General features: G+C 43.3%; 1 protein-coding gene across 11 annotated transcripts in view; it reads right to left on the bottom strand.

The window, feature by feature from the left end:
- Window positions 1-23,194, bottom strand: part of SH3KBP1 (SH3 domain containing kinase binding protein 1) — a 324,264-nt gene that overhangs the window by 61,161 nt on the left and 239,909 nt on the right. For 6 of the 11 annotated variants that reach the window (XM_027608839.1, XM_027608846.1, XM_027608841.1 and 3 more), the window contains 2 exons: window positions 22,846-22,940; window positions 2,222-2,329 (listed from right to left, as the gene is read on the bottom strand). In XM_027608839.1, coding sequence (XP_027464640.1) covers window positions 2,222-2,329; window positions 22,846-22,940 — 203 coding nt within the window. Of the gene's footprint in view, window positions 1-2,200; window positions 2,330-22,845; window positions 22,941-23,194 lie in introns of all 11 variants that reach the window. The other 5 variants (XM_027608838.1, XM_027608844.1, XM_027608840.1 and 2 more) reach the window with 1 other exon arrangement.

Genomic DNA, 23,194 nt, shown 5'->3' with positions numbered 1-23,194 from the left:
TCTAAAGTACTCGATTTCTTTTTGAAGGCTATCATCAAAGTTCTCAGATGCATTTGGATTCCCAGGGAAGCTCATAAAGACATCAAGATAGGGCGCCTGGGTGGCTCAGATGGTTAAGCGTCTGCCTTCGGCTCAGGTCATGATCCCAGGGTCCTGGGATCGAGTCCCGCATCGGGCTCCCTGCTCCTTGGGAGCCTGCTTCTCCCTCTGCCTCTCATGAATAAATAAGTAAAATCTTAAAAAAAAAAAAAAAAAAAAGACATCAAGATAACTGTGTTGATTTGACCAGCTGAAGCAAGATGAACCAGAGTCTGACTGCTATCATTACTGCCCAGTTTCGGCTGGAGCCTTCCCACACTCGTGCGAACAGTAATTACAAAGGCGGGAAGAGTTAGCGTATGTGGAGCATTTACGAAGCACCAGCGCCATGCTAAAGAATTCCTATCTTCTCAACGGTTCAACAGGTAGGTACAATTCTTCTTGCAGTTTTATAGATGAAGATACTGAGGCTCAGACACATCCAGTGAGGTGACCTTGAACAGAGGATGTGACAGGGCCATGATTCAAGCCCAGGTCCAGCCGAAGCTACAGCCTGGAGTCATGAGCACTATCAATGGTTGCCACACCTCACTCCTGTGTCCTCTTGTTTCACAACGTTTACAATCCAGTCAGTATTAAACGTTAGCATCTGTTTTTCTCACGGCTGGATTCTGTCAACTGATAAGCCACCACACTTCGATCATCCAATAAAAATGGCTCAAATGATTTTGCTTGCTGGAATTTTTTTCTTTTGTGAGTGAGCTCTTCTCTGTTCTGAGAATTTATTCCCCTCCTAAAATATGGTCAGGAACTGGAAGGTGGAGCTGTCATCACTTAAACAGATACCTGCTTCTATACCAGCACTTCCCCAACTGTAACATGTATATGGTTCGCTGGAGGATCTTGTTACAATGCAGGTTCTGATGCCCCAGGTCTAGGATGGGGTCTGAGTATTTCTAACAAGCTCCGGGTAACACTGATAAAGTGTGGCCCATGGACCAGCACTAAGAGTCGGGGATATAGAAAACACCAGGAAGCAGAACCTAGATTCTCTGAACCCCAAACTCAGTTCCAAGAGAGAATAACACGGGTGGAACAGAACATTCTTCAGCTAAACGATATAGGAAAGCAAGTTATCCTTTTGGGATATCCTAGGGTGTGGCCCTAGGCTTCAAACCAATCTAAAGATCTATGGGACATGATCTTGGTGGGTACCAACACCATGCAGCTTCTTGAACCATCACATTCGTTCATCTAGGCGGTACATACACCATCAATGCTGTTCAGTATCCTTAGCAACCAATCCGCCAATGTGTAGCTATCCTTCATAAACATCAGCTCCATAGGGATGGTCATAGTTCAAGGTTAGGTTCATGGTCCAGTAGCAATGCCCCAACAGGCATAAATAGGAACCAGTCCAGAAAGGCAGGCAGAAGTCAAGTGAAAGCCTCAGCAAAGAGCCCTGAGATGCAGCGCAGAATGGAAGAGACCAAATTGCTGCCCCCTTATAACATCAAGTGCTTCTAACTTTTCAACTTTCTTGTTCCATCCTCATCAGAGAGACAATACACCTGAAGCAAGGCAAAGATGGACTAGCTCACTGAAACAACAGCATTGGAAAATGGGTCCCCACAAAGAGAAAACAGATCAGAGGTGTATACGAATACACATATGGACAAATGTGTGTATACATGTCCACATATGTACACACACAGTGTAAGAACATCAGTGGCCTCGCTCTGCGTCCTCAGCTTCACAATGTGCTTCTCAGCCACTTCCACAGTATAGGGCACTTCACCACCCCCCCAGGGACATACCGCACAGGATGCGGGCAGTCCGCTTACCAAACGGAGCACCCGAGAGTTCTTGTCATTTGGATGCTTATATGTTCCAGGCATCACACCAAATGCTTTCCACACATTATCTTATTTATTCATGCAACAACACCAGAATAAGGATCACTGAGACCAGCTGTCAGATGAGCAAACTGAGGCTGGTGGAAGGTAACTCATGCCCAGCCTACAGAACAGCCAAGGGCTCAGAAACCAGGTCCACTGAACTAAAATGCCAGTGCTCTTCAATGGTCCCCTAAACTCCCCTCACCCAGTATCCCGAGACCCGCCATGGCAGCCACCATTCTGACTGCATGTGGAGTACTGACCTCAAGGCCAGGAAGACTTACATTGCCCTCCTTTTCAAAGTCAGGTGGAAGAAGCTTCACGAAGTTATCAGGGAACACTCCTCGTCTGCCGTTGAGTTCTCCTTCCCACCAGCCCACGTCGATGCAGTCCTAGGAGACGGGAAAGCAGAGAGTGAGAAATGGGGCAAGTACCCTCCGGCGAGGTCCCACACCCTTTTTAGAGAGAATGGAGGCCCTTTCCTTGAGGCCACTATCAACACAACAGTGGTTACTGAGACGAAGTGAGCACCAATCTCCAAGTCAGATGGGAGAACAAAAGCGCAAGTGTGCTGGAGCTACTGGTTGGGACTCAGAACCCAGTGCTGTCGTCAGATGCCCCGCATCAATCCGATCTGCTTTTCTTTAAAGATGGGAGGATATGTATTTTCTTCATCTTAATTTTGCTGAAATAAAATTATTTCAACTGCAAACATGCTTTAGGAAATATCACATGCACAAATGTTCTCTTTGATTAGCCTGTCACAAAGCTTATGGAAATTAAAAAGGACTTTGCGACAGTCAGCCAAGCATAAGAAAAATCACACTTCCAGCAAGCTCATAAATGCACTGCTCTTCCTGATCTTTTCTCCGTGGTGATGGGGCACGGCTGTCATCATGAAAAGCCCTTCCCCCACCTTACAGAACTCAACATTCGCTTACTAAATGAAAGAATAAATCTATTCATTTTTCCAGATCAAACCTGCTGCCCTTTTAATACTCCCTATTCTGTTCTTTCACTCGTCAGATGTTTATTGAACGCCTATTTTGTGCCAGGCGCCAGGGAGAGCGTGAGAGTTCGGCCTGTGCCAAGCTTCTGTCCCGAGCCTAACAGCCTCATGGTTCTCCTGGGCCTTCAACCTCATGCCACAGAACCATTTTATTTTACCCCACATCCAATTGGTTGGAAGGCCAATTTGCTCTAGTTTTATAATATACCTCACATTTTGTCCTCTGGCTCCAGATCCACTTCTACTACCCTAATCCAAGACTCACCTGGCCTACCGCAAACCTCCTCACTTGGGCATTTCTTCCTGTCCAGTGTATGAACGATGTACACACACTGCTGTTGGGTACACGTCCTTGAGTAAAAACCCAGTTCTCAGGCTGTGATCAACAATTCCTGCTACAGCCAAAAATGAGCAGAGGCTTTCCCCAAAAAAGCTAGTAACACGTAGGACTTTTAAAGTTACGTCTGAAGTGGGGCATGCTCAACAAAGTGAGGAGATCGTGCTCAGGGCCCATGGAGAGACACACATGGTCCTCCCCAACACCAGTAGGGGAGGGGAAGGGGCCAGGAGGGCTCAAGCAGCAGATGTGCAGCTGGCCTAGGGCCCTGCTGTAGTCCCCTGGAGGGCCACAGCACATGTGAGATCATACATCTTAGCAAGATCACACATCTTAGCAAGGCGAGGAACATATCTGGCTTTTTGACCATTATGCCCCCAGCCCACCACACCATGTCCAATATAATAAGTATTTGTGGAATCAATGAGGACTTTTTCTAACCCTGAGTTCTGTGATCCCCTGCAATATGGTGCAGAAACAGTGATCTCCTGCCTTGATCTACCTTAACTCATGATGATTTTTACATAAGAGAGGGCCCACCTCAGGTGAGAAGTGAATGAACACCACCTCCCTTCTCCCAGCAGTATCTGTTGCAAAGATAAATGGACTCTTTAGAAGAGGACATGGGTTTTAGAAATGGATCCTTAATCACAGATGGTAAATTCTAGTCCTGACCAACACCAAAAAACAGACACTTGAAGCATCAAGTTCAGATTTACCCAGAACAAACCAAGGTTCAAAAGACAACACGAGAGAATGCTCATCTTTCTTGGAGAATGACAAAAGAGAAGCCCAGGTAAGTGTTCTGGTCCTGCTCATGTCACATCACTCCCTAAACAATCTAACATCAGTCCCCACAGAAGGGATTCATGAATGGGGATGGTGGTGGCAGAGTATGATGGCTTCTGAGGTTCTTCCAACTCTGAGAAGATCTCGTCATCAACAATACCAGAAAATCTTGCGAAGGAGTAGGGGGTGACATTCCTTTACTTTTAATCCTTAGAAATTAAATCTTTCAATCCAGAAGGCTCAGCTTTTGAGGAAATGCCTGGCACCTTTTTTTCTCCCCTTTTTCTGGACAAGCCCTCTTCTCCTCAAACCCAACTTGAAACTCACCTTTAGGAAAATGATAATGATGAATGCTTTATCTTTTCTTGAACACTAAAAACTGTGTTAATTTGCACTTCATGATATTCAATTCAACAAACATCTATGAAATGCAAAGTATATTTAAGTTCCTTCTGTAGGCACCAGACATTAAACCTGCAAAGAACATGATCTCTAACTCCAGGGAGCTTAGAGACTTATGTGAAAGACCCACACACAATATTATACCAGGTCCTTTTGGATAACAGGTATCAACCAAGAGCTCTGGTACCAAAGAGGAGACAATCATTAACAGCTTTTTCAAACAATCTTAAATCTTTTCATGTGCAAAGGGTTTGCTTATGTGAGGACTGAACTTCCCTGCACATTCATTTCAGAGCACCTGATACAGAATTACATCCAAAAAAGGCACTCAAATATTGTTTAGTTTCAAAAGCTTTCTTCCAAATTTTCTGACTGATGCAAATCCGTGCCTCACCTTAATCTTCTGCAAGCAGTAACCCAAGAATCATTGTAACGAAGCCTTTTCCTTCATATGTGAGAAAAACAATGAAGAAAATTTTAATAAGCAGAAGCATATCCAGAATAGAACCAGAATCTAGAATTCATACATGCCTACAGGGCAAAACAGTGCATATGACATACTTATTATATCTCCCATCAGTGGAGAATGGCTTGGATGGCTCATCTCTACTCAGCTTCTTAAGGAAAATATTAACAGTACTAATCATTGTGTAGTTCAAAGGTAAGAGAGGGAAAACATGAAGGTAGAGCACAATCTGTCTTACTGTTCTGATTGGTAGGAGGACAAATACAAGGCTCGTGGATGAGATGAGCACATTCCAAAAAGAAAACAGCCAGTGTGTCTTAGGACACAGAGAAAAGTGACTGCTTCAGGACAGAAACGAGCCCAGGGTCAAGGTACCTGACGTGGGACAGAGACTGACAGAGAACCGGGGCGTTTCTTACCCCCCAGCAAGAGAAGCTAATTTAAGGAAAACAGAACAATTCTGACAGCAAAATGAGAAGCGGAAATACCTCCTCTTCAACAAACCAGGCAAAAGAACAAGCCTTCTAATGGCAGAGATGAAGAGACAATTATTCGTATGAGGGCTGTGTTTCTGGAAGTGTAAAAGAACAGCAAATTCAATTTATTTACTAAGGACTGAAAACATGCAGGATAGCGGAGGAATTCAGGGGTAAACAGAAAATCATAATATCCTTACAGGGTTCTGGAGCCCAGAGCCTAGTATGAGGGGCAGACAGTGAATCACTGTGGTGCAGAAATACCGGCAGGAGTGCTAGACCAGATTTAAAAACAAGTGGGACCAAGAAAAACCAGGTAGCTTGAAGAGAGAGAATGAGGGGTGAACCAAGGCAATGAGAAAGGTCAAAGGCAGGATCACGAAGCATGAAGGAAGGGAAGAGGGAGAGTGGGAAGCTGGGGTCCTGGAAGAGAACATTCAAGAACTGGCACTTAGGGTGAAGGCAGTGTCTGGCTCCCAGGGGGCTCCCAACCAACATCTACTGAACAGTGATGTGAGGTGAGAGGCAAGATGGCACCTGCGAGTGGCAGGAGCAGAATGGAGAGACAGTTGGTCAGTGATTTGTGAGGCCAAAATGTCATCAGAGTAGAGTGGATGTCCCCAAGTAGGATGGCAGGAGGCGCGTGAAAGCAGGACAATGAGATAGCAGCCGGCCAGTGAGGAGAGAGGCAGTGCAGCCAAGATACTGGCAGATGTGAGCGTGACCACTTAAATTCTTCTCAAACCTGGGACACTATTAATAATCACACCGGGACCACAGATGTAACCCAAGATGATGATTGCCCTAGTGGATTTTGAGATTCCAATAACGATGAAGACAGGGCAGTATAGGCAGGTGAGGGGGTGGCTTCTGAATGAGGCAGGAGTTTGCCATGCGAAAGAGTGAGAGATCAGCATGTAGACTGAAGTTTCCAGAACAATGATGATTAGAAATAAGCTCTACTGGCACGAAAGCAGAGGAAAGTAGACCTGGACTTCATCAAGAGCCCAGAATATGGAAAGAACGATATTTCTGACAGAGAACGTTCACTCTTCTATGACCAAGTCCTCAAAATGGTTTCTTTATGCCTCATCACCAGGGAGATATATGAGTAAAATATGGTATTTTTCCTTATAAAAAACAAATGATGTTTTTCCTTTGAAGGAATGAGTAAACAGAACCTTAGCTGTGCTATACCCCTACTTCCACGTCCTGCGCTATGTCGGGTTATTGGAGATATCTCAGAGAGAGGGGCAAGACAGCAAACTGGGGCCAGCTGAGACTTAAGCAGTCCACTAGTTATAAAAACTCTGGGTCTCGCTTTCTTGACACACAGGAAAATCTTGGTGAGGCATAAAGAGCGACACGACCACTAGTGGTTATCATCATTATTGCGATTCTATGGACTGGTCCCAGGGACCCTGAGGGACAATGTGGCCAGGACATCTTCTGAATTAAGCTCACACACATTTGTCACCATCCTCGGGTAAGACTGTCAGTGGCCACAGTTCACACACTTGGAAGAAGGCCAAGGAGAGGGACACCAAGGCCCCAGGGTGCATCTGAGGAGGGAGGCCTTGCCCACACCCCAGTGTCCTGCCTTTGTCCACTTGATCCTGCTGGAGGAGCCCTGAGGAACACGGCTGGAGCATTCCAGCACTTCCCATGGCTACCGCAGCAGGGACCACCAGCTGATGCCGCTCCCTGATGGACAACTTGTTGGCGGGGAGTCACCAGCCAGCTCTGGCACGTCTGCCTCTAGTCTCGGTGCTACAATTGTTGAGAAAAGACAAACTTGCCACCTGGCTTGTAAATTGGTTAAAAGGATGAGCCACAACCTCCTCCTGGGCACGCTTTTGTCGAGAATGCAAAGCAACCTAAGAGTTTAGGGTTTCTCAAAGCTGGCTGCACATTTAGAATCACCTGAGGAATTTTTAAAATTCCCAATGCCTGGGCTACACCCCACACCAATTCAAGCACAATTTCTAGGGAGTGGGACCAGGAAATCGGCACTGTTTAGAGGTCCCCAGGTCCTTCTGATATGCAGGTTGACAATCAATGATTTGGACCAGTGCTTCTCAAACTTTATTTATTCACTTTTTGCTTCTCAAACTTTAATGCACATACTATCCACTTGGGGATCTTGTGAAAATGCCAATTTGGATTCAATAGGTCTAGGGCAGGTCTGAGATTCAGCATTTCTAACAGGTTTCTGGGCAATGCATATCCTGCTGGTGCATGGACTACATACACTTTGAGTAGCAAGATTCTCAAAAATGGTAAGCTTTTTGAAAACAAGGATCTTATCTTTACACCTTTGCAGCCACCAAATACCTAAAACATTGCCTGACTATCAATTCTGAATAAATGTTGGCTGAATGGATCAAATGATGGATGGCCCAATCTTCCCCCAGACTCTCTCAATTTTCAAACATCAGAAGTGAGGTCAAGTTGAATGAGGAAGAGGCAGGTATAGATTAGCTACACAAGAAAGCTTCATCTAAGGGGGCCTGGTTGGCTCAGTCAGTAGAGCATGTGACTCATGACATCAGGGTCGTGAGTCCGAGCCCCACGTTGGGTGTAGAGATTATTTAAAAAAAAAATGTCACATTAAAAAAAGAAAGTTTCATCTATATGATCTGGCTTACCTGTTGGTCTGTACCACATTAATTATTTGTTTATAATTGTGGAAACAACTTAAAAAGTACCTCCAAAATGTAGGCCACATTTTCTCAGACACTGTAAGTGCTCCAAATATTTGAGTTCAGATGGGAATGCATAGCTTACAAATGGACATATCAAACCAAACAATGGAAAGATTAAAATGGGTTCACCTGTTGGTCCAAATGAAAAAGAAAAGCACTCTGGCTCAGCCACTTCTCTTGGTGGTCAGCTGTCCATCCCCACATTCCCCAGAAATTCCCAATTGCCCAGAAGTTATCCAGCATGGCTGAAAAAAATTTTTTCATGGCCTTCTCTGATGACTGAGATATCACTCCAGGAGAAAGTGAGTGCTGAACACTTTAGTGTGGCTGTTAAGTGAGCCTCAGAGTGTCCCGAGGGGGTCTTACACCCTCAGCATCCCACCAGCAATACAGAAAGCAGTGTTTAATATTTACTAATGAACGTCTTCTGCATGGAGCTTCAGGGGGGCTCTTGAGAGAAAGATCCATAGAAGCCGGAGCCCAGGAGCACTCAGCTTTGCCTCTGCTTGTTAATGCCTCCCCAAGAGATGCAATTATTCTGCATGGCTGGGATATCTCCTCAGAATTTCCAACATCCCCGTAAGTTAGTTATTAAAGCAGGCTCATCAACATCATGGTTTATGAGGTAAGAGGGAAAAAGAAGACTACTGTCTATCTCAATGTCAGAAGAAATGCCTGGCAGACCATAGTTCATGAGAGAAGCCAAGGGGACAGCCCCAGAGACGAACTCACTCATGGAAATGTCACATTCCAGACTAAAAAACCCAACAGAACAGATCAATGAAACCAGGAGCTGGTTCTTTGAAAAGATAAACAAAATGGATAAATCTTTAGCCAGACTCATCAAGAAAAAGAGAGCACCCAAATAAAATCAGAAATGAAGAGAAATAACAACAGACATCACAGAAATACAAAAGATTATAAGAGAATATTATGAAAAATTATATGCCAACAAATTGGACAATCTAGAGGAAATGGACAAATTCCTAGAGACATATAACCTCCCAAAACTGAATCAGGAAGAAACAGAAAATTTGAACAGACTGATTACCAGCAATGAAATTGAATCAGTAGTCAAAAAATTCCCAACAAACAAAAGTCAGGACCAGATGGTTTCAGGGAGAATTCTACCAAGCACTTAAAGCGGAGTTCATACCTATTCTTCTCAAACTATTCCAAAAAATAGAAGAGGAAGGAAAGCTTCCAAATTCATTCTATGAGGCCAGCATTACCCTGACACTAAAACCAGATAAAGACACTACAGAAAAAGCCAATAAATACCCTTGATAAACATACATGTAAAAATCCTCAACAAAATATCAGCAAACCAAATCCAACAGTGCATTAAAAAATCATTCACCATGATCAAGTGGGATTTATTCCTGGATTGCCAGGGTGGTTTGATATTCACAGATCAATGTGATACATAGCATTAATGAGAGAAAGGATAAAAACCATACGATCATCTCAACAGATGCAGAAAAAGCATTTGACAAAGTACAACATCCATTCATGATAAAAACTCTCAACAAAGGAGGTCTAGAAGGAACATACCTCAACATAATAAAGGCCTTATATGAAAAATCCACAGCTAACATCATCCTTATTGGGGAAAAATGGAGAGCCTTTGCCCTAAGGTCAGGAACAAGACAGGGATGTCCACTGTCCCCACTTCTATTCATCATAGTACTGGATATCCTAGCCACAGCAGTCAGACAACAAAGAAGTAGTAAGAGGCAGCCAAATCGGTATTAGAAGTAAAACTTACACTATTTGCAGATGACATGATACTCTGTATGGAAAACCCTAAAGACTCCACCAAAAACTACTCAAACTGATAAATGAATTCAGTAAGGCTGCAGGACACAATATTAATATACAGAAATATGTTGCATTTCTATACACTAACAATGAAGTAAGTACCAGGAAGAAATTAAGAAAGCAATCCCACTCACAGTTACACCAAAAATAATAAAATACTTAGGAATAATCTTAACCAAGGAGGTGAAGGACCTATACCACAAAACTATAAAACACTGATGAAAGAAATTAAAGGAAAAAAATGTCACATTCCAAATGTCAACATCTTAGGATCATCAAGGCTTAGGGAGTCTTTCACTGTTTTGTGATACTGGGACCTCATGACCTCAAAGAGTTTATCTAACTTGTAAAAAATCCTGACTTTTTATTGGGCAATAACTTAGAGGCTTTGCAACACTAACTTCTGCTTCTGTCATTCTACATATTATATAACCGGTAATGAAAAACTGGATGAGGAACACATGAAGGGCAGTAATCAAACCTTCACTAGGTCATGTCAATATGAATCGAAGCATGTATGGATGCCTGAAAACTATTCAGAAATGCCCCATGTCTTCTATAAGCCACCCACGCCACACCTCACATTTTCCTGCTTCTTCATACATAATTGGATGTTCTCAACAACTGTGCAAGCTACACTGTTGAGACTGGATTTTGAGGTCTTCTTTGTAAGAGTGTCGAGTTTTGTTATGGCGAGCAAGTGACTTACAGATCAGCTTGACCTGTCAAGGCACGGCTTAAAGCTTTGTTAGGGTAGGTTAGGGTGGCACTGTTCCTGTGACTGCCTCTTCTGGGTTCTCAGTTAGATGCCAGGTGTATTCAGCAAAGTTTTTCTACCCTGCTTGGCCAGGACTCTAACATCTCCCATCCTTGGTGACTTCTGGGATATTCCCTCAGCTCACAGCCCACCCACGCCCCTTGGCTTATTTTCTTCCAGACCTGGTGGAGTCTTGCCCTGTTGATGCACAGCTTAGTATTTGGCAAAAGACTCAAGAACCTCCTATATATAGGCTTCTGGAGCCCTTTCTTTGTACAGCTCACTCCTCAGCAATTCACTGCCCTGAAAAGTCCAGTCACCTTGGCAGTCCTGAATTATGATCTCTGTTTCCTCCATCCGATGAGTCTTCTGCTTTCTGTTGGGGTTCCCCTGCCCTCTGCTGCAATTTAGAAAGTGCCCCCGGGGGAAAAAAGCCAGGGTTGATGTGGAATCCTTTTCCCAAGGATTACATCCCTGAGCTCTGTATTACCCAACGCCCAAAAACAGTGGGTTCATGTATTTTGTCCAATTTTAAAGTTGTCTGTGGCAGGAGGGTAAGCCTAACACCTTTGACTCCATCTTGGCTACAACCAGAAGTTATGCTTGCTTAAAAAGACTGTTTCTTTAATTAGAATTTATTTTTTTCTAGATTTAATAGAACTTGAAGCTCTATCTTTAAAAGTCTGAGCTATTTCAAGGTCTAATTCCCAAAAGAAGTCCTAGAGAAAGAATTTCTAAAATGAAAAGACATACGAGAGTTTTTAATTATCCTGGAGTCTCCTCTGCTAGTCATATGCACATTTCTCTAACAGGGAAGGTGGAATATTCCCTAAGGGAAAGCAGAGTCAGTATTAAACATCGTTGTATGGAAAATTTAAATACACGCAGTAAGTCAGTGCCACCCAACTTTTTTTCAGATAATGGCACACATATAAAACGATAATATTTTGATGACATATTGCTGGAAGCCAAATGTTGTTGAAGGCCATCAACCCAGAGGGGGGTCCCAGCCACCTAAGGCCCTTTCCATCCACCTGGAGAGCTGAGGGGATCACTACCCTACAATCCCATAACCCATGGGTTATGGATTTGCCAAAGAAGTAACCTTTGAGTCCAGATGTCACTAAGAACTGAGCAAAAAAGCTGAAATCAAATCTTGGTCCCCAGAAAGAGAACAGAATTTCCACAGACGTTATGAGAGGCAGGCAGGCAGGAATGAGGAAGGCTGGAAGGGGTTTTAATAGGAGACAAGCCAGAGCAGAAGCCCAAAGGCCTCGTTACTCACAGCCTGTTTCCCTCTTAGAAAAAGATGCTTCTATCTGGAGCCTCTTCAGAAAACAGCACCCAAAACATACTTCTGTACTGGTCCAACTCCAGGGTCACCATTCACACTGGGCAACTCCCAGAGTTGTGGGGCATGGCCGTATAGTTTGCGCACAAAACATATACAAGAATAGCTTACTGATTTCATTATTTTATTTGCAGGTTATATAATCTTAAGTTTCAGGAAGTACTTATGCTTTTAGCCTTTTTTCTAGTATCAGAATGAAAGACCTTCTATCCCCATAAATCTACCTCAAAAATCAGTAATCATGTGAAAAGGGGATATTTGCAGAGAGGACCTTTCCTGTGTACTTATGATTAGGCTTTAAGCGTGACATGTGCCATTAACACATAAAGGCACACGAACAAGTCATACATAAAATGCAACTCATTAAGGAAGCACTTTTACATTTTTTTGGTCTATTTAAACATAATCAAGGATGCAAAATTATGCAACAGGTTTTTTTCATAGAAATTTCTCATTTCTACTTGATAAGTCATTTACATTGAGATGACCATTTAATGTTAGTTTTTTTTTAAAGATTTATTTATTTGAGAAAGAGAGAGGGAACATGCACGTGCACAAGTGGGGGGAGGGGCAGAGGGAAAGAATCTTCAAGCAGACTCCCTGCTGAGCACCGACCCCCCCCCCCCCCACGGCCCCACCTCGGGGCTCAATCCCAGGATCCACAAGATCATGACCTGAGCCGAAACCAAGAGTCAGACACTTAACCGACTGAGCCACCCAGGTGCCCATTTCACGCTAAATTTTGAAAGCTGTTTCTAATGATAGTTCCGGCTCATCCAAACCACATGGCTAATAACACAGTTTACCTCTCAAGGATGTGCATCCTACAGCTGACTTTTCATTTGTGTTTGTTTAGAAAACGATATTGATTCTGCACCCTGACACATGCTTTTCTTCCAGTAAAAGGATAGTAGAAATAATAAAAAATCATTTTGCTTCATTGACAAAAACACTGGCATTTATAAAGCATCTTTCATTATGTTTTAAGAGATTTTCTTAGCTCCTGCACCACCTCTAAGAGGTAACAAAGAAAGTTGTTAAGGATGAAGGTGGGGGAGTATCTTCATTTCACAGATAAGGACCAGGAAGGAATATGAGGTTAAAGGGCATAGCCATGATCATTATGAATGTCAAGATCATCCAAGCCAGCTGTAGCAACTATTGGTAAATTCCTAAATGCCTACCTTCCATTTCCATTCTTCACCAGACAAATCTATATTTCAGTTTTCCTATTAGGAAAACTTATTCCTTGGCATAAAAATTTGTTTGGGGGTCTTTTTCTCTATACTCAGCAAATTTAGCTTATAGGCCATATGCAGTGAGCAAAAAATACAATTCCCAGGTCAAATCTAGGCCCTCCGGCTGCTCAGCTGAGCCCAGGGCTGACTGGTAGAGTGTGGCTACATTTGTTTGCCACCTTGGGGGAAAAGGCTCTGATAAGGGAGATTTGCGGTCTTGTGTTACAAAGGATATTCCCAGGAAGACTGAGAACAAAACCAAGGTCTTTGAAATTCATGCAATTACTTATCAGGCAATTATTTACTAAACAGTGGGGCTCAAATCGCCTTGTAAGAAAAACAAACCATCCAACATCCTCTTAATGCTATCTTTGCAAAGTGAAAGTTTTTATTTTTGCCAAAGTTCAATTTAGCAGTATTTTCTTTCACAGACTGTGCTTTTGGTGTCATGTCTAACAACTCTTTCTCCTATGTTTTCATAAATAACATTTTGTGGTTTTTGTTTTACATGTAGATCTATGTTACATTTTAGTAGATCTATTTTACATGTAGATCTATTCAGTCCATTCTGAGTTAATTTTTGCATCATGTATTAGGTTTAGGTTAGGGTGTTTTCGTTTTGCTTATGGATTTCCAATTGTGCCAACACCATTTCTGAAAAGACTATCCTTTCTTTCTTAAATTCTCCCTGCACCTTTGTTGAAAATTAATTGGCTGTATTTTTTGGGTCTGTTTCTAGACATTCTATCTCAGGGGCCAGCAAACTATATAGCCCATGGACCAAATCTGGCCTGCTACCTATTTCTGTTCATCCCACTGAGAATAGTTTATACATTTTTAAATGGTTTTAAAAAACCAAAAGAAGAATATTTCAAGGAATGTGAAAAATCACACAAAATTCAAATTTAAGTGTCTATAAATAAAGTTTTATTGGAACTCAGCCATGCCCATTCATTTACTTCTATGACTGCTTTTGCATAGTTGCTACAAAGACCATCAAAACTAAAATATTTACTCTCTGGCCCGTTACAGAACAAGTTGGCCCAGCTCTGATCTAGAATGAGGATCCTTATATATATCCATGCAGAACCTCAGGGGCTCTCTGAATGCCATTGTAAAAAAAAAAAAAAATGCTTGTAAGGACAGAAGCTTTAAATAGAACCTCTGAAAGCCCTGAGGAAGGCAGACAAGGAATGCGTTTAATAGCCAGCAACCCTTTCCAACTAGGACTAAAATATAAAAGCCTTAAGTAAAACTATTCTTAAAAGGATGAACTGTACTGCATTATCTAGTTAACCAGAAAATGGAGAAAATTTAAGTCTAAAAGGTATTTATTTTTAATGATGTTTTTCTTAAATATCTCTCTGAGTCATAAACTAAGAAAAAAACATTTGTAATGTGAAAGATGACAGGTTAGTGTCATGAATATAAGGTATTTTTATAAAAATCAATTGGAAAATGACACATAAAATTTTCAACTTGAGTAATCATTTTAAAAAATGCAAACACCTATCAGATTAGCAGAGATTAGAAAGAATGATCATATCCAAGGATGACAAGGGCAGGAAAATACATTCTCACACACTCCTGTGGGGAGGCTAAATTGGCACAACCTTTCATAATATCACTCAAATACCTTTAAAAGGAACTGAGGCAGCATACAGTTAGCTATTTATCATCAAGAAATAATAACAACTATTAACATTTTCACAGCACTTACTCTGAGCGAGGCATGCTAAGTGATTTAGCTACTTTAAGTCGTTGAATCTTTGCAACGCCAAGAGGTAGGTACTGTCATCACCCCCATTTCACAGACGTGGAAACTGAGGCACAGAGAAATTGAGCAATCTTCCCAAGGTTATACAAGTAGTAGAAAGTAGCAGAACTAATTACATGCACAAGAATTCACAAAGTGATGACTGCATACCACCTGGTCTAAAATAAGGAAAACCTAGAAACAAACTAAACATAAAAGAGAATTGGGGTACTTCGTACAATAGGACTCTAAGGAACCATTTTAACCGTGCTGCCAAAGACAGGCATGATATATTTTGAAAAAAGAGGGTCACAAAATAGTGTATGTGCTGTGATCTTGTTTTTATTTTGAGCTGTAATTTGTGTGTGTCTCTGTGTGTAAAACATCTGGAAGAATACAGCTCAAACATGGAGAGGTGATTTTGACTTTTCTTGGTATTTATCTATTTATCTGTTTTCTTCTCATTTTTCAAAAGTAAGTATTATTTATATAATACTACTTTAAAAGTGCATCCCATGCCACTTTCCATCTCAGAAAAGCAGATTTTAATAAAATGCAAATGTGAATGTCAAGACCTTTGAGATACTTTAATAAGACAGAGGCTATATAACTATAATAAATTACTTTTCTCCTAAGAAGAGTCAAAAAACAAATAATAAAGGGGAATTTCAGGGAAAGTGCTGAACTGAATTTCAGGACAGTTCAATATATGAAGTAAAAACTTCCAGTAACTGGGCATTTGTTTTCTCTTCTTCCCATACTAACTTCTCAGAGCAGTAACGAGAATCAACTTTTATATTCCTAAAGCACTTTGAGCCTCAACATCTCATTTAATTCTCACAACGGCCCTTTCCGAGTAACACCAACTGAAAGGTTGGAAGTAGAAAACAGAAAGAGTTTCTCTAATTCCTTAAGACATCTGCAGGTTTTTCTGTGTGTTGCAGGAGAAAAGTGTCCCAAGATGGTGTTGCACGATTACGAATGTCCCGCCGTTAAAACACAGCATTCTGGACAGCGATGACCATTAGGCCGAACAGATGCAGGGTTCCTTTCAACAGTTTTACATCACTTGTGGAGGCATAAAAACCTGGGGCGACTTATCAACTGCAAACTCATCTGTCTATGAAAAATCTGCAATCATGGCCATCAAAATCTGGGGGTGGTACTGTTTTGACTGTCTACTGGTAAACGAATGAGAAATTTTCTACCACCTCAAGTCCTGTGTTTACCAACCTCATCTAATTTTAAACTGTGTTTATGATAATAAATAAGCTCAGTGAGGAAGAGTTTTGATCAAACGTCCTCATGGTATCAGGATTCTTCTCTATGGTCCCAGTGTCCTGGTTACTTTAAAGAAGAAGACAAAAGGGCGCCTGGGTGGCTCAGTCATTGGACGTCTGCCTTCGGCTCGGGTCATGGTCCCAGGGTCCTGGGATTGAGCCCCACATCGGGCTCCCTGCTCCACGGGAAGCCTGCTTCTCCCTCTCCCACTCCCCCTGCTTGTGTTCCCTCTCTCGCTGTCTCTCTCTGTCAAATAAATAAATAAATAAACAAACAAACAAATAAATAAATAAATAAGAGGAAGACAAAACAGCAGCAAACCATATTCCTGGGGATTTCTAATGCTCTGAGGAGGAGAGAGATTGTGACTTCTGTCTCCAGGAAAGACATATGCAGTCTAACAAGGCAGGCCATACTACAAAAAATACATCCTATGACATAAATGACTCATTTGCTGAACACTGGCATTCTTTAAATGTGTGTAAACCCAGATGATCCCAGACCTATGCTTAACTTCTTCATTCACTCATAAAACATGTCCTTCTAATGGGTCTGTCAGTGTGTCATCATTTTCAGGGTGACACTTGCTAATTTACTCCTCACCCTTGAAACCACATTTAGCTCTGCTAAAAGCTTCAGCAGTGCAGAGAGAAAGGGTCAAGGCCAGCAATCTGTTTAGCTGATGGGCTTTCTTATGCCAGCCTGAGAACCTTTCTTGAGATTCCTAAAACCACTTCTCTTTGGAGAAACATCCTTACTTCCTGTGAGGCGGGAAGCAAGGAAGTGTGAAAACATTTCTCTCGTGAATAAATGTTTCAATTAATGAATTAATCAGAGGGAGGCAGGAAGGGAAAATAAACATTAGAACAAACAAAAGAACATATAATCACAGAATGACTTAAGAAGGCGCTCAGGACTCCCACTTTTCTCTCTCTCCCTCCCTCCTCCCTCCTTCCCTCCCTCCTTCCCCTCCCTCCCTCCCTCTCTCCCTCCCTCCTCCCTTCCTCCCTTCATCTTTCTCCCTTCCTCCCTCCCTCTCTCTCTCTCTCTCACTTTTTTTCTTTCTTTCTTTCTTTTTACATGCTAAAAGCCAGCAGAAAACTAAGTGGTACTGAGCCAGAAGAAAAGAGGAAGACGGTGGAAGGAAGCGGGAGAAGAGGGCTTCAGGCACAGAAAGAACAAACATGAGCCCTGAGCCGAGTTCATCATTTCCTCTGCACTGATTATCATTTCATTTCTGTGGTGGTGACAGTGGAAGGAGAAAGTCATGGATGATCCTGACCCTAAGAGATCAGAAACATGCATACCAACATGCAAGAAGATGGGGTAATGATTTCACAGACCATATAAAATAATAATAAAAACAAAATTGATAGCGGTGATGGCATGGTAATACCATTTTCCTGATTAAATAACGATCATGTCTTTAAGGTAGAAAGAAAATTTGATAGGCACTTGCCCTAGATATCCAGTGACAGAGGATGACTCAGTGAGTCTGGAAGTACCTGAGCCCCACCTTCTAGGAGCATCTGACAGCCCCACAAGGCAGCTCAGGCAGCTCAACCCTGCCCTGGTTCTGCCCCTGCTGTGCTTGGAGACCCTGGGAAAGTCGCTTCCATGCTCTAGGCCTCCGGTCCTTCTCCATGATCTGCACAGGACACCCGTGGTCCCACCTAACTTCCAGGGCCACCGGGAGGGAAAGGAATGGTGACGAGGGGCCCAGGGCTCCTGCTGCCAGCCACCCTGGGAGGGTCCTGCCCTGGGAAGCCATGGTCGTGCACATATACTGACCCATTACTAAGTCAGGTGCTCAAGAGTTGTCTAGAAAGGAGGAGGGTAGAGATGAAGTCTGCAGTCCTAACTCCACCCTCACAGCAGGTCAAGCTCCAAATATTTAAAGATCCCTGGTTTGATATATCCGGAGGAAAAGGTGAAACTCTCACTTTGTATTTTTTTTAAGATTTTTTATTTATTCATTTGAGAGAGAGAGAGAGCAAGTGAGAGCACGAGGAAGGAGAGAGGAAGAGGGAGAAGCAGGCTCCCAGCTGAGCAGGGAGCCCGATGCGGGGCTCGATCCCAGGACCCTGGGATCATGACCTGAGCCGAAGGCAGACGCTTAACCGACTGGGCCACCCAGGTGCCCCACTTTGTATTTTTTCTTCTATTTCTACCTTTATCTAATCTTCTGGCTTCCCTCTTTCTTTAGGGTCCATCTATCAGTTTCCTTCCCCTTCCTTCAACCTTCACTGCTCCATGATTTTTATCAATAATATTATTTCTTAGTGTTTACCTTCATGTTCTCAGATAGGCTTATACCCATGAAGAAACGGGGGGGGGGGGGGTTGTGTCTGCTTTGTTAGGGGTCAAAGACACAGCTACTCAGGGAAGCTTTTTAATAAGAAATACATACTTAAAGGTCCCAGTTTACAAAGGGCTCACATGGGCAGCCCTTCCTTCCGGGTTAGGGGGGCTGAGGCCAGGAGACTGTCGGCCAAGGGCAGGAACATTGGCCCTCTCGGCAGCTGGGCTCGCTCTCCCCCAGGTGGCAGTGGTCAGAGCACGGAGCGCCTGGTGGTGGCCACCGTTACAGCTGAACCCCAGCCTGGCCTGCACCAGGCTGCTCTCGGCCTTTCTCCAGCGAGCTTCTCTGGTTGGAAACCAGACCCAGAGGCTTCTGAACCCTTTCAACCATTCTCTGAGCACAAATCACGAAGACAGGGATGGGGGCGGCAGGAACACAGATGAAGGAGCTATTTTTGAGGGACTGGAAATAAAAGCTAAACACAGGTGTGTTCTGTACAAGTGGAAATGTTCCCAAATCCACTAGAATTCTTTATAAATAAACTAAAAAACAAACCATTTGGGTTGCCACATTTCATCCTAGTTTCCAGGGACACACACAAATAGTTCAGGTCTTTGCACATTATTTCAGGAAACGTGGAGGGCTTACAGGCACCCACTAAGGGTGTCTGACTCATTTTCTAGAAAGCTACATGAAATGACAATCTAGGGCTAAAAATGAGGGCAACGCCTGCCCTGTGACTCCTGCCACAGCACAGAAAAACAGGACAAAGGGAAACCACCTTAGCTGACTCTGAAAGATAAACACCAGTGGAATTGGGGTAAATCGAGAACCTCTCCAGCCAAAGAAGTCGAATTTAGACAACAACGATTCGATTCAGGTTTTTCATCTCAACTCATACATACAATAAAGAAGCATATCAAAAGACACAGTAAACAAATCATAGTGAAGCTCTCCTCTTTACAATATCAACAGCACACATTCATCTAAATGACTTTCTACATGATCCTTTAACTCCGAGGAAGATGTAAGAATTTTCTATAACGTCAGCAGGGTATGACAGACTCAGACTCCATTTCCCCCCACTTTTCAGCAAGCAAAATACTTATGCCATATTTTTTCTCCAAATTCTTGCTGAAATCTCACCCCTTGTGAATTTTAAGCTATTTTCAGGCAAATCTGCCACCACTATTACCCACCTCATATCATGGTGTTTCTGCCCCAGCAGCGAACTGGGCTCAGTCACAAGAGCCCTTCCTTCCCCATTTCCACGGTCAGAGAAAGAGCACCTTAGCAAATCCTCATGGAAGCCCTGTGAGGTCCGCTTTCTGGTTGGGGAAACTGAGGCTCAGAGGGGTTAAGTTAAATGCCCAACGACACACAGCCATGAATGGTGTTGCCAGGATTCAAACCCTGGTTTCTCTGAGCGGGTAGCCGACATGGCACTTGTCATTTTAAAATGCTTCCAATCAAGTGGAATGCTAGGTCAAGGCTGGCGGATATTTTATGGCAATAAAAGTCAAAACCTGCCAGAGGACAGGATATCAAGAGACCTGATTTCACAGACCATATAAAATAATAATAAAAACAAAATTGATAGTGCACAGGGGACATTTTTAAGTAACAACCTAAAAATGGGCCCAGGTACGTAATACAGCATGAGTTAAGACTGGCTGTATTATTAGCTATTGAAAAACCAGCTAATTGGGTTGGAAGAGGGCGTTCTGGGCAGTAGGAACACGGCGTGGGTCAAGTGAGGGAGGATGCACGAGCAGGATGGGGACATCCCAGGAGAGCTTGTTGTACAACAGTGATGTGGATCAAGGCCAGAAAGCCAGAGTGAGGCCAGAGCGCCCGGGCAAATGAGTGCCAGGAGAATCCAGCTGGATTTGACAATAAAGGAGAGGAAAGTTGCTAAAGACTTTCACTGGAGCAGAGGGGTCCCACGAGCAAAGCACCATTAGGGGATAATAAAAAGAGGGGGGCCGGGCTGCCAGCATCCCTCCACCCCTGGCCTCCCTAGGGTTCTCCTCCGGAGCAGGTGCCGTGGAGGGAGCAGGGGCAGGGGGCAAGGATAATGAGGTCACGTTTTGCAAATGTCATCATACTATCTATAAGCTGCTTCAGTTTCTAAACTGTGCCTAATTGCACTATGCTATGAAAGCGGGGACATCTGGTATAATCCCGGACACTCCTGAAAGCAGCCTTCCACATCTGTCCGTTCCTTTCTCCTGGCCGTGTGCATGGAGGATGGAACCAGGAGGGAGTGTCTTTCTGACTAAACTCTTTAGAAAAATTCAATTCTTCTTATCAGACCGGATCTCAAGCTGGTAGGAACAAAAACATCAAGATGAATGTGTTCTCATCACATGTAATCAAATGACAAGGACAGGAATATAATATAGTAAGGTAGAAATAGATGTATTCAGATAAGAGACCATCTGTGGTGGTTTTTTCCCCCCCAAACCTTATTAAATATTATTGATACATCTGGCTTTCAGTTAAAATGAGGCTGCCCCCCTCCGAACAAAAAGAAAACCACAAACAGCAAAGTGCCCCCCTCCCCCACTGCAAAGAATGGGTTATTGCACCCTCTGGTTGCCTTATGATCACGGGGGAAAGCGATCTACCCCTTTCCCTGTAGGACTAAAACCAAGTATCTGGGCTAATTATCGAAGTATTTGTATTATGCTTTATACCTATTTAATAACTTCTCTATTCCGAGTGTTTGGTGAAGGGTATGGTTCAAAATAGGAAACGTGCCGCACAGAAGCCGCCTAAAAGGAGGCACGGCTTAAGGATGAGGGGAAGGGTGGGAAAGAAGGAGCAGAACGCTTCTGCCTCCTTGGCAGAAAGGAACAAGAAGGGCTGCAGTTTACCCTGCTCTGATTTCCTCCTGCCACGGAAAACACTTACAGAAATATGCTAAAATGAATGTGGGGAGAATAGCTTACAGGTAAGACAATGGGCAAGTTCTTGGCCCCTCAGCAGGTCTGCGAGTAGTCTGCTATTCCAGAAAGGCGTTCTTAGCACTGTCTAGCATACCACTGTCATATGGATAAGGCCAGCACTCTCCCTAAAATAATTTGATCTTTGGTGAGCTGCTTAACCTCTGGGGTCATTAATTCCCTGGCATCTTTGGCCCAGGCTCTTAAAACATACAACTTCTACAATCATTTCTTAATGATAAGTGTCGCGGACTATAAAGGCAAATCGTACCCATCACTTTATGGACACACGTGGGGGTGGAGGAAGGGGGCAGGCAAACATGGTGATCCCCTCCCTCTCAGTAATGGCCGCAGGACGGAGACCCAGGGCCTACCTCCCCCACCCTAACCCCTGTTCTCTCTCCCCCTTCCCTGCACTCTCCGCCCTGCCAGTGCTTTCTATCCCTGCATGAACACAGGCAGACACGATGATCCCCAAGTCATGCTTGTGCCAAGAGCATCACGCATTCCCTGCCACTCACTTGGACCTCAGAATAAAGCCACTTATACATCTTAAAGATGGGTCAGCTTTTCACCGTGTAAGACCATCATGAGAATCCTGTATCTCAGACAAAATGCCATATATTCTAGGAATCATTTAAATAATATATCTTTCAACCACCTACTTGGTGAGTACCATTACATGAAAGCATAAACAGTACACGGTTCAGGCCCTGTTAAGCTGTATCACTTCACACAGATTTTAGAGCTCTCTGTATGTTTACAGAGCTCTGCCTATAATGATAATAAAATCATCCAACCTTCTTAGCCCAGACAAGACAAGCAAATTCTCTCAGGCATACTACCTGTCTTTGATCTGAACAGCACACAGTCTTTATGCGTTTGCTGCCTGTGAGGCATGATCTGCCTTTTTAAAGCCCCTCTTTGGATACCTCATGACACAGCTTTGCAGCCGGGGCTGCTGTGCAGGGCGGACTCTCTAGCCAAGCAGAGTGCCTTCTGGGTTAGCCGTTCTGGGATGGAGTTTTCCACCGGGCCATGCCAATCTGCAGCTGGCTCCAAGGCCAAAAGAATCTATTTGGTTTTCAAGTTTGTTCATTCACCTGGATACACTGGGCTTAGCCTGATCAAGAGGAAAGATGCAAGATTCTTCCTTGGAAGTTCAGGAAGTGAAAATCAAGTGTTTCAAGGCCAAAACAAAAGCTTGTATTGTCCAGTAATGCCTCAAAGTGGTTTGCAGTTTTAAAGGCAGGAGGGAACCTTTGCTTACCTTATTGATGAGAGTCACTATATCGCCTTCTTTGATTGTCAATTCATCATCATTCTGTGCCTCATATGGAAATATTACTTTGCAGTAATCCTTGGCTGTAAGAAGAAAAGAAAACACAACCTTTACAATACTTCATCTAATGGGCCGGGTGGCCCAGGAAAAGATGCCCTCTCTCACATTAACTTCAGGGAAAAGCACACTTAACAGATAGGATATAACAACTGCATAAAAGAAAGGGTCACCGTCAGGAAACCACCTAAGACTGCGGCTCATTTGGGGCTCATGCTTATTTATTCTCTTCATTTTTTCCCCCTCACAAATCATGTGATGTCATCAAGTGCCACTGACT

The sequence above is a fragment of the Zalophus californianus genome, chromosome X (assembly GCF_009762305.2).
Source record: "Zalophus californianus isolate mZalCal1 chromosome X, mZalCal1.pri.v2, whole genome shotgun sequence".
Lineage (NCBI taxonomy): Eukaryota > Metazoa > Chordata > Mammalia > Carnivora > Otariidae > Zalophus > Zalophus californianus.
The sequence above is the reverse complement of the archived record's forward strand: the minus strand, read 5'-3'. Positions and strand labels throughout refer to the sequence as shown.